This window comes from Hetaerina americana, unplaced genomic scaffold, assembly GCF_022747635.1.
Source record: "Hetaerina americana unplaced genomic scaffold, ioHetAmer1.1.p SCAF_18, whole genome shotgun sequence".
NCBI lineage: Eukaryota > Metazoa > Arthropoda > Insecta > Odonata > Calopterygidae > Hetaerina > Hetaerina americana.
Genome location: NW_027286741.1, coordinates 3,193,427 through 3,209,403, shown reverse-complemented (window position 1 = coordinate 3,209,403; position 15,977 = coordinate 3,193,427). Strand labels below are relative to the sequence as shown.

The 15,977-nt window shown below is 40.0% G+C and overlaps 1 protein-coding gene across 1 annotated transcript in view; it reads left to right on the top strand.

Annotated features, from left to right (window-relative positions):
- LOC139687238 (ATP-binding cassette sub-family G member 1) overlaps window positions 1-15,211 on the top strand; it is a 52,401-nt gene extending 37,190 nt beyond the window's left edge. Inside the window, exons 8-13 of the mRNA XM_071584369.1 lie at window positions 1,191-1,426; window positions 4,933-5,101; window positions 7,799-7,899; window positions 11,917-12,072; window positions 12,178-12,363; window positions 13,094-15,211. Of these exons, the coding sequence (XP_071440470.1) occupies window positions 1,191-1,426; window positions 4,933-5,101; window positions 7,799-7,899; window positions 11,917-12,072; window positions 12,178-12,363; window positions 13,094-13,252 (1,007 nt within the window). The 3' untranslated portion in view covers window positions 13,253-15,211. The remainder of the gene's footprint in view (window positions 1-1,190; window positions 1,427-4,932; window positions 5,102-7,798; window positions 7,900-11,916; window positions 12,073-12,177; window positions 12,364-13,093) is intronic.
- Window positions 15,212-15,977: the final 766 nt, after the last annotated feature.

The window sequence follows — 15,977 nt, the reverse complement described above, 5'->3', positions numbered from 1 at the left end:
TTCAGAAACAAATTTAAAATAAATTTTTTAGCCATGGAAACTCCTTATTACTTACAAGAACCTTCTCTATGAAGAGTGCGTGGAGGGGGTGCATTAAAGTAGTGAGTTACAGGCTTGGGGAATAGATGTACTAGTAAGTTAGTGTTCATAGGGCTTATTAACATGTGAAAGTGACATCATTATTGGGGGTAAACGTAATGCGGCATCCCATTCAGTCTTCCAATTCATTTCACGATTGTGCTCATTCAAATTATCGCTGGTTGTCATCAATGCTGAGATTGGTTCGTTCTCGATTGTTCCACGGAACTCCACACTCAGTCGGCATCGTCTCATCAGTAGCCTTTTTTTACTTTCCTCTCAGAGGATGCTTACAATCAATTGATAATGGACTTAGTGAAGATTGCTGAGAATAAAGGGATTTATTTTGCACCCAATTGGTTAGCATTAATATCTCTCAACAAAAATTAATAAGTATTACAGCCACTTTAAATTATTTCCTCATGGGGTAGAGTATAACCCCCATTCAAGGTCATTTCCATTGCTTGCATAAAATTTTCATAGAACAAAGATTATTTAGATTCATTTGCATTGAAAATGCCTCACTTTTGTTTTTCCCATCATGTTTCGAATTGATGTGACATATATCTATCTCCTGATTGGCTTAGAGCATTTCAAGTGACTGTCAAAGTTCTCATACTTTTAGCATCCATGCATACATTTTGCCGAGTTACCCAGCCGCAAGGGAATTGCCTAGTGAATGCATATTGTGTGTGTGCGTCATGTTTGAGGGTATTTCTTACAAACAATGTGTTCTGTTACAAGTAAGAATATTTAGTTTTAACAAGGTTTGAAATTCTTAATTAAAAAAGAAATAATCAGGTCCTATATAAATTGTTGTGAGCATTTGGATTTGGTTGTTTCCCTTGAGGCAGCATGCTCTCTTCAGGTTGCGTATTTCTTCAGGCACTGGCGCAAGGAAAGCAATAATGGCATATATATATATATATATATATATATTTTATCTGCATACTCTGTAATTTGCATGAAATGCTAAAATTAAAGTCTGTGTGCAAATATTATCCACAAGTGCCTGCATAATGAGAGTTGAAGTGGTGCTTCTAGCCAAGAAATGATGGCCACAGTGTGTTGCGTGAGAGCCTTCTCTGAGATCTCTTGGACTGGGTTTGCAGTGGCCGTGGCCGAGGGCTCCCTGGAGGTGATAGTGGACCCAAAGGCGGCGGTGGGTGGTGGTGAGCAGTCGGGCGGAGTGGGAGGGCGGGAGGAGCCTCCCCCTGACAACGAAGAGGAGCTGGATTCCCTGCTGGACGCGAGCACCATTGCCAGCTCCAAGCCATACCCCACATCCAGCTTCACTCAATTCTGGATTGTGCTCCAGAGGACTCTGCTCTTCAGCCGTCGGGACTGGGTAAGGAGTGAGCGTGGTCACTCCGTGTCTTGCACGGCACAAGTGAGGGTGGAAGGCACACCTTAGCATTATTATTTGTCCCTTGAACTCTCTCTTTCTCCTCTCGATGGGACACTCTAGTCAAGATTTCTTTTGAATCAGTGCCACATTAATTCTTACATTACAATGCATTCTGAATTTGATTAATTTGCTTAAATTGGTGGGCTTACTTGTGGAGAAGTTAGTGGTATGCAGTACCATCAATAATGCTACAAGTACATCTATTCTTTTAAGTTAATTTACGTGATTTAATGTGATTTCATTGCAGTTCCTTTTCAAAGCACTTTACAAATTAATTATGCATTATTTTGTTAACTTTTCAATCCTTGTATTTCTTTGACTTCGGTATATTTAACCTGAAGTAATTGATGAACTCCACATTTGTACGTGTATCACAAAAACTCGAAAAGCACACACATGCCTCTAAACTCTAAACCCTACATTGTGTCTGCCAACAAAATGAGGAAAAATAGTGCTGATAGTAATTATAATTTTTGATGAAAGTTATCATTTTTGAATTCTAAAATTTGAATTTCATGTAAAATTATTTGATATCATCAGTAACTTAATAATAACAAAGGTTAAGGGGGGAGGGGGAATCAGAAGAATTACTCATTCCTGGGCACCTTGTGAGAGGTTAGAGTTAACATAGGAAATAACCCTATGATAAGACAACTGCCCTTGGGTTTTACATTAATTAAACAGGGACAAAAGGTATGCAAGCTCCATGGGTGTGTTCATGTATTGTGCTATTAAGTCTTAGTGTAATGATGGCTAGGATAAGCGTCATATGCCACGAACAAAATGGCTCAGGGTATAAGTTGGATTTCAGTCATTAGACCAGGAAGGTTGATGAAGGAGGATCATGAGAAACTCTTTCAGGGCCATGGAAGACAATTTAATGCTGGGGAGCACAAATAAAATACAGAAAAACACTTGATTCACACTCTTCTAAAGACCACAGGAAAAAGTGTTAATTGCTAGAAAGTTTCAATTGTGGGAAAAGGAAATTTTTCACTTGTACATGCTTAATTACTGGTGTAGAGGTAAAAATAAGAAACAGACTGATAAACTGTAAAAGGGCAGGATTACTATTTCTCTCTTGAACTATAGCCTTCATCATTTATTTATGCAAGATGAATGAAATTACAGAAACACATTGAACGCATTGGATGCATAAAATACATCACACTAAATTATCTTCTCCTTCGGAACATAAAATGATAAGTCGGATAAATAAAATGCTCGGATTATCATAAAATGATAATCGGAACATAAAATGATAAGTCATGACTTAATCGCATTGCACAAATTAAGAAAAAAAATCAATAACGGTAAAACGAGCGACTTCATGAAAGTGCCCTTGACAGGTACCTGTGGGCCCTGCAAATGAATAAAGTTCTGAATACGGAAAGAAGCCGTTGTAAGCATAAAAAAGAATGAAGATGGCCGTGTCATTTCATTCTCATTATTTATAGGGAGCCATTGACACTCCAATGATTAACATGATTATTTAACAAAAAAGTTTGATATTCTCTAATGTTATAATTTCTTCTACCATGCACTTCATTTTCAATTTTCTGCAGTTCGTCAAGCGTTTGCTCACAGCAGCTACCACCTCTTTAGTTATTCCTTGAAGTGTGAGCAGGATACACTGCGTCTTGGATGAAGGTAGACGAAGCATCTGCCGTGTCCTCTTCATCTAGGTCTTTATCAGAAATGTCGTCATCAACACTCTGGACCTCTTGTTGTCACAGCACAAGAATCTAATTTGCCAAACTAAAGAGTATACAATTGCTGGAATTAGATCCCAGCCATTGTCTATAGTATCGTCATCATCATCATGAATAACGTCAACTGGAGTTTCTTCATCACCATCAACATAAAATCCTGCCTTCCTAAAGCAGTCATATATTGTGGATTCCTTAACTTGCTTCCGAGCCAATGATGTGTGGTGTAAAGCATCCAGTTCATTCAATTTGATTGCCTTTATGTTCCCATCACAATCATGCAAAGGTATAGATTTCCATACCACCATTCTTTGATGATGTGCCTTCAATGAGTGAATTGCACCTAAATCCAGTGGTTGGAGCTCAATAGTACAGTTTGCGGGGAAAAATGTGTGTGTTGCAAACCAAAGGCAACGGAAGTGTAAACTTGATCATTTCAAGCCACCCATTAAGCATCCTTGATGGTCATGAATACGCACTGCTACTAAGTGATATCTCCTGAAATAACTATAAATATTTTTTTAAATGGACGGGTATTAAAAATAGTTATTCTTATGTACACTATTTCTAAAATGCAACTAAGTTTAATTAATTTCTCAATATATAAAATACACTATTACCGTGTATAATTTTTTTACTTAGGTTTTTAGGGCATTAGACATTTAAAGCTCTTGTTATTAATGCACTTTCTTTGCATGAATACTACTGGAGAAACTGCTGAAATAATGTATGTAAACCTAGGACTCGAATTGGATTAGGTACATATGAGGTAACAGAGCTGTAAGAATGGTTGCAAAAAACCTTACAAATGAATTTTTTTCCTTGTGAAATTGAAACTTTTTGGAAATACTAATTTAACCTTAAAAGTTGGCAACCCAGTACTGATACAGGAGGCATTGAGTACCCGCTGCTGGTCTCAGCTGACAATACCAATCAAGAAGGACAGGTTTTGTCTGGTCCAAAATGTTGATGCAAAGGCATTTACCAACTGTACCAAGTTTCAGTCTCATTGCAATTAAGTCCCATGGAAACAACCAGAGTACCAGAAAGCGCATATGCCTGGAAATTACAAATTGAGCAGACTGATGGAGGAAAATTGTTAGTTTTCCCATTACATTTGATTTTTTAAATTGCAGTTTTTACAATTTAAATGTTTATGTAGATGTTAGCATAGACTAATCATAAGAGTAATAACTGTGCCTTTGGTATCATTTGTTATACCAAGATTCTCATCATGCTACACCACTTAATACTCTGAGATTCTCATTGTGCTTGTTTTATGCCACTGGTACATGATGGTGTGAAGTGCACCTGCACGTGATGAATGTGCTCAACCGTCACAGGCAGTGTGCACTCAATGGCTTGGTTTGGGGTATTTTGAATTAATGCCCTTGGTAATTGTCATCGCTTATCATTTAGGGAATGTGCCACACTCTTTCATGGTTTCATAGTTACTTTAAACTGACAAAATAACTCAATTCTCCTGGTATGGAGTGGACAAATAAAGTGAATCTTTCATCCACTTCAGTTGTTATTTCCCAGACCACTTGGCTTCATGAGAACTGCACCTCTCTTGGGGTATTTGTATTTCAAATTGGTTGAGAGCACGCCATGGCTTCCATGTGGTAAACGGTGACTTATTTGGCTGCTCTGTATGAGCGTGCAGTGTCTGCGTTTCGAGTGTGAGCAATATATGGGACTGACTCGTTTGCTCTCTCTCCCCCCCCTGGCATTCAGACCCTCATGTACCTGAGGCTTTTTGCCCACATCCTGGTTGGATTTCTGATAGGAGCACTCTACTATGACATTGGAAATGATGGTGCCAAAGTGCTGAGCAACCTCGGGTTCCTCTTCTTTAACATGCTGTTCCTCATGTACACTTCCATGACCATCACCATCCTCTCATGTGAGTACTTGGTATGGGTTGTTGCTTCATGTTCATAAAATATGAGAAAATTAATTAATGTGGTATATCGAAGACCCATTGTTAAAGTGACAGATGTACTGCTTAGAAGCAATCACATCGCAAGTTAACATTATATACGGGGTGCGGGAGTTAAATTTGGACAATTGAAACTTTTGTTTAAAAGCAAATGTATTCAAAGGGAACCAATGAAAACGAAAATCCTTTTACATTTCAAGTAGTGGTATCTGTCAAGAGAGTGACATTCCTCAATGCAATAACCCCCTTCAGCTGCAATGACCGCCTTAGATATTGTCCTCCTGAATTGATCGCACGCACTCTTCAAAACAGAGCTCTCAATAATATATTAGCGAATGCTGCTACGACATCGGTGCGTAGAGATGCGACATTAGGGTGCCTCGTCTTATTGGTATTTCCTTTCGACTGCACTCCAAACATACATAATAGTCGAGGGGGTTCAAGTCCGGGCTATTCGGGGTGGGGCCAGAACTCCTTTGACCAGAGCATGTCAATGTCATCTGAGAGCCAGTTTTGGACTAAATGACTCATATGAGCTGGTGCACTGTCTTGTTGGAAGACCTGTTGTTTCTCTCCGAGGCCACAGTTGTACAATATTCTTCAAATTTGCAAAATTCATTTGCAATCAGTGCTTAAGCATTTCCTCAAATGAGGTGTCCTTGCCGGGATAGCGAAACCTTCCCCAGACTTCTCCAAAGCATTATACTTAGCCACAATATTGTAAAGAGTTGATTTGGGGTACCAGAAGAATTGAACTATTTCACCGGGCAAAGACTTTTGATAATAGCAGCTCTTTGATTGTACTCCGCCCTTGTACGTATCATCTCGACCATTTTGAGGTTATGACTGTTTACTAGATGCCTGTAGCTTTCAAGAACACCAATCACGAAATCCAGCAGAACTACGATATAGTAGGAATTTCAAATTGAAATTTGTCCGGAGATAACCGCCACACCCTGTACAAGTTGTGTCTGGAAAGTAATGCAGTTATATGTTTCCAGTGCTCCTATTGGTCCCAGCACATTCGAACAGGCGGTGTTAGGTGGGGGGACTCTTAACCTGTTCAATGCTTCTTGGCTCAGTCATCTCCCAAACTCGGGGAGCATCAGGATCTCTAGTTCTGTGAGCCTGTTAGTGGATATGCCATGACACAAAATGGAGAGTCAACATTCAAACCATGCTATGCTGTCAAGTTGTATGCAAAACTAAACAAAAGTCTTGCTGACAACTACTAAATGATTAAGCAAGGCTATGGCCACTCTGATTTGTCAAATTCTCAGGTTTCAAGGCAGTGGAAGTCATTTAAGGATGACCGAGAAGAGTTAGGTAATGAATCCCACTGCTATGGATGGCCATTGACTAGCAATAGTGATGAAAATGTGTCTTGTGTTCATAATCTTTGGAATACCTACTGTCAAATGAGTGTGCAGATGATATTAGGGTAGGCTGAAAAGGAATGCACACATGCTTGTAGCAAGATCGGGTAAAAAGTACATGCAAGTACAATTCTTAAGTTTCAAAATTACATATTTACTTTTCAACATAGTCACCGTTATGGCTAACTTATGTCTCTCAACGTTGAATAAGTTTTTTCATTCCGTCAATGAAAAACTCTTCGACTTTTCTCAAATCCAGGACTTGACAACTGCTTTTACCTCATCGTCCGAGGTGTAATGATTACCCTTGAGGTGTCTCTTGAGCTGAGGAAAAAAATAAAAATCGCAAGGTGCAAGATCGGGGTAATGAGGGTGTGGAATCGGTTCGAATTTCAGGTTCCGCAAAGCCTCCCCAGTTGCGCACGAGGTGTGTGGACGAGCGTAGTCATGTTGCAAGATTATTGGCTCCCGGCTGCCTTTAACACGACAAACTTCTTCTTTGGATATACCAGTATGGTTTGTGATATGCTTTTGAGTGATTCCCCGGTCATTTTGAATCAAATCTTCGATGAGTTTTCGATATTTATCGTCTGTGGCAGTGATTGGGCGTCCGCCGCATGTTTCATCAATAATTATGGCTTTTCCAGGCTCGCAACCCTAAAGTTTTACTACACATTGATTTACATTAGTCCTATCAACAGCATCGCCACCATAAACAGCCTTTAAATGACAATGAATCTCAGTAGGAGTCACTTTTTCAATAGTTAAAATTTTGATAACAGCACGCTGTTTAACTTGCGTTGACATAGCACTAGAACACGTCTCCGTGCTTCCTATACTATCTCACACACTTCCACTTCTTGAAATATATACATAGATGAATGAAACGATCTCTTACATGCGCATGTCCATTGAAGGGGGATGTTACTTCCACATGCCACCTGAAGTGCTTCTGAAGGTCATTTCATTTGCGCTCTACAAGTATGTGCGTATAACTTTTCAGCCTACCCTCATAACTATATTGCAAGCTCATGAAATTAATTTTCCAGCTTTGTTGGACCAGACAAATAGACATCACAGTGAATTCATGTGTTGAACTCTTATGCACAAGTTGAACTCGATCACGAGTCACCATAACTTGAGAAATTATTAATTTTCAGGGCTAGTGGTACAATTCAGAAGATCTATATAGTCCATTTAACTTCACTGTAAGATTGACTTCCTCTGCATGACATTTCAATTAGTGTTCATGTCAATGTGTAAAACAGTTAATGTAATTTTGCAGTTCCTCTCGAGATGCCCGTGTTGGTGAAGGAAAACTTCAACCGCTGGTATTCCCTCAAGTCTTATTATGCTGCCATAACCCTGTCAGACCTTCCATTCCAGGTGTGTATTGTTTGATGAAGTCATCTTGAATTTATTTATAATTATATGTTGTGTGGATTCTTAGGTTGTTTGGGCACTCACACATTTCATGTTAATATTTGCAATTATGTATTTAAATGTAATCCTAATTTATGTGATAAAATTAAGTAAAACATTATCTTTACAAGCTAAATGTGGGACTGTATGCGCTGAAACAAAAGCTTAATATTTTCAACACACTTGCACTGTAAGCTTCATATTGTTGCCATTGGGAACTAGGACATACAGGGTTCGTCCGGAAAATAAGTGTACTGAGCTCAGGAAAAAAAATTTATTACACTTTTACATATCTTAAGCTAATATTCCTCAAAATAGGACCCTTGTGAGTCCTTGTTCCAGCGGCGTTCCCATTCCTGGAACGCTCCCGCGAAGGCATCATCGGGAACCTCTCGAAGACACGTCATCACGGCCTCTTTGACGGCGTCCAAAGTCCCGTATGGCGTTCCTTTCAAACTCCTCTTTATCTTCGGGAACAGAAAGAAGTCCGGTGGTGCCAAGTCCGGGCTGTAGGGCATTTTTGCAGTGATCCGCAAGTTGTGTCGCGATTTCCAAACGATTGAGTCTTTGATCATCACTGAGCACTTTCAGCACCAACTTTGCACAAATTTTTCGCATCTGTAATTGCTCCCTAATAATCTCGTGCACTATTGTTTTTGGCACATTACACTGCTCTGCTATCATCCGAACACTTAAGACGACGAAGAGAGTTCAGTACATCGCGAACTTTTCGCACATTTTCGTCGGTGAGTGTCGTTGATGGGCGTCCAGGCCATGGTTCGTCGTCGACCTCTTCTCTGCCCTCCACGAACATCTTGTGCCACCAAAAGATCATGTTTCTGGACATGGCTGACTCCCGGTAAGCCTGGTTAATCATACCGACAGTTTCGGTAGACGATTTCCCAAGCTTTACCGCAAATTTGATGGAATAACGCTGCTCCAAAAACTTCGGCATCGCGTTCCGTGACGTGGGTCGAGCGTGGAGGTTCCGTTAACAGAGCTCCTCACTACACCACAGCTCAGAGCCAACTGCCTTTTTCAGCGTCGCTTGCCAACATACCCCCCTCCAATTGCAGCCCGTCAGAGCGGTGCTGGGCGCGCCTGGAGCGGCGGGAAAAAATCAGTACACTTATTTTCCGGACGAACCCTGTATGTAGTTGTAAAAGTCTGATTTTTTTTTAAGACCCTCACTTCCTCTCTCTGATTTCCTCTCATTTGGGCTTTTGCTTTGCCTCTGTGCTCTGCTCTTCTTCTCTTCCTGGGACTTGTGCTGCCTCCGCATATCTTGTCTCTCTCTCCCCCTCCCCCCTGTGGGACACCAGTGCCCACGCCATGCCCCTACTCCTATGCCCCCTCCCCGACCCCATCTTCCTCCAATTCGGGCACTACCCTTAACTTGGCAGGTGCCTGACATTTCTTTGACATTTTTTCCTGCTTCCCTTGTATTCCTTGATACGTAGGGATGTGTATGCTTTTAACCCTTTTGCATCCAATTTTGGATGTATGTGTTTGTCAAAGTGGGTCACGGTAGTCTAGTGGGTAGAGCGTTGCACTATTGACCGGAGGGCCTGGGTTTCATTCCTGGGCAAGCCTCTCTGGACACCTGCAGCTCCATCCAAGCTATGTGATTTTTCGGGTACCAGATCTTCCTTGGAAACCATAAACGGCACAGGGAAAGGCACTGGCCCCCTACCCTGATGTGTGAAATTCATACGCCGTATAGGGCTTACTACTGGGTGAACTCTACCATCACCTACTAAACCGACCTTTGGGTTGATTACTGTGTTTATGGTTTTTTATGTATGTCACAAGTCTTGCCCTCCATAAATGCTGAATGTCTTCGATAGTGTACATGGACTTTTCCCATGCGCGAGAATGAACATTTTTGTCATTGTTTGAGGATGAGACAAGTGACACAGCCAAGTGATGCTGCCCATGTCTCATTCTGCATGTTTGGAAATCTGCTTGGCAGCACCTCAGGCCCTTTCCTTAGAAAGTTGGCTGGCATAACTTCTTCCCGCAATCTATTTTGTAGCCCCCTGTTGAGGTTTTTGTCCATGGTTGATACTAATTTTCGAATCAATGATGCCGCTAAAAGGTGTACAAATGGCCCAATGAAGGTCTATCTCCTTTTGATGTGCCCTTCCTCTTCCCTCCCAACCCACACACCCCTCATTTCTATATCCTCCCGAAGATACATAAACCTGACAATCCCAGTTGTCCGATTTTATCCTCCCGTAACTCCCCAATGGAAAGAATCTGCATTTGTAGACCTATACCTTCAGCCAATGATCAATTATTAGTCATACCCTACTGTCATTCATTTAAATATTCATACCATTTCCTGGAAAGGCTAAAATCAACCTTCCTCCCTCCAGATACCAATATTACCTTGGCCACCATTGATGCCACATCCCTTTATACATTCATTCCTCTCTCAGGTCTTTTCACTCTCCAATACTACCTCTTCCAATGCCCTTAGCCACACATACCCAGCACTAAATTTCTCCTTAGCCTTTTTGGTTTCATCCTCATCCATAATTCCTTCTCCTTTAACAATAAAATCTACTTGCAGACCAAGGGTTGTGCCATGGGCAGCAGGTTCAGCCCTTCCTATGCTAACCTCTTTCTTGGTCTCACAGAGAAAAAATTCCTGTTAAAACAACCACTGAAACCTCTATTGTGGCTCAGATACATCGAGATATCTTCCTTCTCTGGCCGCATGGTACCGATTCCCTGAAAACTTTCATTTCCGACCTCAATACTTCTTCCACTGTCTCCTTCAATTTTACTGTTTCCTCCTCCTCCCAAATCACCTTCCTGGATGTAAACATATCATTAGTAGACAAAAAATTTCGCACTTCTGTAAATATAACACCCACCAACAAACAACAATGCTTGCATTGTAACAGTTGTCACCCACATCACACCAAATGTCCCATTCCTTATTCCCTTTCTATAAGAGGACACAGAATCTGCATGGGGTTAACCAAGTAATAGAGTGTGATGTGTTAGTCGTTAATCATCATCTCTCAATTATTTGGTTATATTATATTTTGTTATATTGTTTTGCCTCTAATATAATGATGAAATCAGTAAACATGGATATCTAGGAACTTTCTGAATTTCATGACTATTTCCACTAGGAAGGTGTTGCTCTCAGTGAAGGCCAAGGTTGATGACCTCATGCTTTTGGAACCCTATTTAAGGGCTATCATCCTGTGATTAAAGACAGGGTATTCATGAATTAGAAAAATATCTATTTGTAACTTATTAAAGGCAATGAGTTAATTTACTTATGTTTACTGCAACACAAAACATAATTGAGACCCAAAAATATAATTCCAGATAATTGTCAATTTGGGCAGACTCATTGAAAATAATGGTTAATTTACAATATTTTGGCATATTTACGATTATAGATTTTACAACCTACTTAACATAATCATGATGTTCACTACAATTCAAAATTTGTTCGTATTTTTTGTGTTCTACTTTTCCTGACTAAAATTGTTCATGAGGGGAACATTTTTGGAATTATAATCATAAATAAATGACCTCGTACGTTCCTGGTGTTTCTTTTCCTTAATCGTTTGGATGTGAAAATCCCTCAAGTAGTCATCATAAATATTAGGTTGATTGACTATCCACTAACAAGTTAGTGTTTTCTGTCGTTTCCGTAGAAGTTCTCTTCCAATGATGATTGTAGAAATGATGCAGCTACCACTTTGGCTCAACTTGGTTAAATGTGTCCCTTTTGAGTAAGATTTTGCAGTCTTCGACCTGCTTGGAAATTTTCAAAATAATTTAACCAGCTTGAGTGGGCTACTTAATATTCTCTGAAAATTTTTGATGTGATCTTCATTTCTATACAGTAATGTATTCAGCAATATACAGCATATACAGCAATAATATATACTTTCAGGAATGCACTCTGATAGTGTGGAAAAGTTGGCTAAAATAAGTTGTCTTCCCTTTCAGGCAGTCTTCTGTGTGATTTACGTGACCATTGTATACTTTCTAACCTCCCAGCCGGCAGAGGGCTTTCGCTTTGGAATGTTTTTAAGTGCCTGCCTGATGATATCCTTTGTAGCCCAGAGCATTGGACTTGTAGTTGGAGCAGCGATGAATGTACAGGTATGCAATTTGATTCACCCGAGTGCAGTTTACCATCCTGCAGCAACAGCTATGCGCTGAGGGGGTCACGTGGCATTTTTAATCATCCTTGCCTTTGTTTGGCAGAATGGAGTGTTCCTGGCTCCGGTGATGTCTGTGCCGTTTCTCCTCTTCTCTGGATTCTTTGTCAGCTTTGATGCAATTCCCATTTACCTGCGTTGGATCACTTATCTGAGTTATATTCGATATGGATTTGAAGGCACAGCCCTGGCCACGTATGCATATGGGCGAGAAAAGCTTAAATGCCATCAGGTAAGATAAAATTTGCAATAAGCCAGTCTTTGTAAGGGATTGAAAAACTCAAACTCAAATGAAGACAACTCAATGAGCACCATTGACTTGTGAGCTCGGTTAACCATAGTAAAATGACTTAATTAAACTTGCATCAACCCTGATTCTGGCATCTTTCCGGTTTGCTTGTGCACCCATATTGGTGGTACAACCTTAAAGGTTATGTTACACCAATACATACAATTAGTCGGGTCACCTTGAGTAAGGCCATCAGACAAATACTTTGTGCTACTGGTGGCAGGATTCGTTTGGTACTTAAAGTCAATGGACTTATTGCTTTTGCAATTGGCAGCGAAATAATCTTGTTTCATACTTTATAAAGTTGTTTTTTCCATTCACTAAGTGTACTACCATAATGCAAAAGTTTTAATAAGTACAAGGAGAAGTTTCCATGAATTTTGAAGTTTCCACTGTGCAGCTACGTCTACACAATACCTCACAAACCCAGTATTCTGTACGCTGTGTATAATTATTATTTTCGCTGTAGTGGGTCATGTGATAGATTAACTGGAAGTGTGAAATGATTTGAATGAGTGCAACTTATGATAAATTCATGGTCGTATGTCTGTATTTAAACCTTGAAATCTGAATAGAACTACTCAATACCATTGGCCAATTATATTTTATGAATAAACTCTGCGCATTGCATTTGAAACAAGTGATTTACGACATTGCTTCTTTTCCTCCCAAGGTTTACTGCCACTTCAAATCTCCAGAAACTACCCTCGAGGAATTGGACATGACAAATGGTGACTTTGTGGTTGACATCGTTGCACTTGTTGTGATATTCTTTGTTCTGCGTGGTGCAGCATATGTCTTCCTGAGATGGAAACTCATGTCCACACGATGACATGTATGGCGAACCTTATTCCCAAAATGTCTTCCACCTTGTCAAACTCTCTCTCTGTCTATTTGAGTGCACGAGGAACATTTGGGTGCATGTGTGTGAACTTGTCTTCGGTGCTTTGTGGGTTTCTTTGATTGGGGCCTTTGTGCTTATAATGCTGTTTTAAGGAGGATTTACTCTGCATCCACCTGAGAGTGCATCCACTTCACATCTTCCTCTCAAGTCTATGCATTCTTATGCATAAATGAAAAGGGTGCACTGTATACATTCCATTGTTGGTGCGAATCGTGTGAAGAAGAGTTGCAAGAGATTGTTATTTTATTATGGTGGATTTTTATTTTTTACGTTTGTTTCTCTTCTATTAATATTCGTCTAAGATGTTATAATGGCACTCATTGTCTGCTGTTTTATGAGAACTTTAACGTTCCTCAAAGCCCTCCTCTTGCCAAAAAAATACATGCCCCGTTTTTCCTCTTGTTCTTTGAAAGTTAGGTCTTGTAACACAGTAACTAAGGAGCTCCTCCGGCTGAAGATTTCTTTTCCCAAAGTTTTATGAGAAATATATAGCTTCAAACTATTGGATGAAGTGCTTGGTAATAGTTTCAAATTGACTGATTGCTAACCTGTTTAAAATAATACATAATTCTCCATAATTTGTTATAAGCTTAAATTTTACTGAATCAGAATTAGTTCAACTTTCATAACTCTGTGGGACTACAGTCCTCCAATTCTTTTTAACTTGAATGTTTAGACGAACTCATAACCTACCAGTTTTCACTGTGATCAATACTCTTTGCACTGGCTTGAGGAATATGCTGCGTGGTGTGGTTGTTACTGGGCTGCAAAACTAAATATTGCTGATAGAGTGCCCAAGACAAAGCCAAAATTCACATGTTCTGTATTGCTTTGGCCCCAGATGAACCAGCAAGAAAACTATGGGGCTATGATAAAGGGGCTGAAATGAAGTGCCTGAAGTTGCCACTTATTTTCATTCACTTAGTGGGTCAACAGCACTGCGCAAACTACCCTAACCTCAGGAGGGCTTGATGTAAGAGAATGTTCGTCTCAGGGTCTGTTTTACAGATAGCTGCTCATATTGATTGGTGCATGGCGATTGGCACCACAACTCATGGAGGCAGGGAGTACCAATGGATAAGTTAACCATTGACCATCTTATGCTCCTATTCTTAACGTTGATGCTGGTGTGGATAAATTCCACGGGGCATTTCAGTTAAAGTTCTGGAATGTAGCGATAGAAGTCTATAAAAATTATTGCTAGTGGCTGGACCAGAACCAGAAACCTTAATTTGGAGAATCTGGGGATAGTAGGAGTTTGTTATGAATGGAAGTGCAACCTTGACCAACCTTTGCCTACTGCTTTAGTTCTGTTCAATTGGTGTGGGTAAAATGAGTCTAATTTGTCCGAGAACATAGTTTGTGGGAGCTATCTCCGATTGGCCAGCATGTTTTGCAAGCAGTGCCACTTCTTGTTCCTTGCTTCTTTGGGACCAGCCTTATAAACGAACACCAGGATTGCTTGGTGGAAACCATTGGGAGATGTTTTTGTTGCCAAAGCAAGTGCCTTAGAAAGGTCAGAGCTCGAGCTCTTAGAACGAAGTTTAGGAAAACTCCGTCTGTGTCCACACGGCCTACATGCAATTGTCCTTGTATGTTGTACCAAACATTTGAATAAGACTGAGATGAGAGGATTCTCGGAGTCAATGGACCAAAGCCTTTTTGATATTGAGGTGCTTCATTTTACCATCAGAGATACATATATTTAAGACGATAGATTTGTCTTCGCCTTTTAATCGTATGCCTTTTTGCAGAACGTTATATTTTACTAGATGACAAATTTTACAGTTGATATTTGAGAATATATTCTTTAAACTGTCTGTTTCAGCATATTCTTATACATTTATAATTATACACTATGTTTTTCATATAGTCTACAAAGCAATAAAAGTGTTAAACAAAATGGAGTTTTTTGATAATTTGCCCCAGTTGGATCTGTTCATATTCCCAGCCTTACATTTCTCCTTGATTTCTGCCCTCTAGCCCTGCCCACCCCCCACCCAATTCCTACCTCCCACTCTCTCCCAAATGTCAATTTCAACATAATTAAAGGAGAAAATTTGGAGAAATATGTTTGATGGTGAAACATACTACTAAGGTATGAAATATTTCCTGCCTGTTGTGTGATGTTCCTATTGAAAACTTACTCCAACGAACTGCCAGTTAATAGATGCATATGTATATATAAATGTGGGTCAAAGTAGTCCTGGGGTAGAGCGTTGGACTACTAACCGAAGGGCCCAGGTTCGATTTCTGGGGAAGGCTCTTTGGGCACCTGCAGCTCCACTCAGGCATTGTGATTTTTTGGGTACCAGGTTTTCCTGGGAAACTGTAACTGATACAGGGTAAGGAACTGGGCTCACTTATTACCCTGATTTGTGAATGTCACACACCACATAGGGCTTAATACTGGGTTAACTCTACCATCATCTACCAAACCGACCTTCGGGTTGAACACTATGTTTATGGTGTACATATATATATACACATCCATATATATATATATATATATATATATATATATATATATATATATATATGCTTTCGTAGACGTAACACGGAAGTGCCGAATAGTACAATACACAGTAACACACAATATAGAAACACAAAAAAAGAAGAACACTCACACGTTATTTCTTGATATTTCGACGGA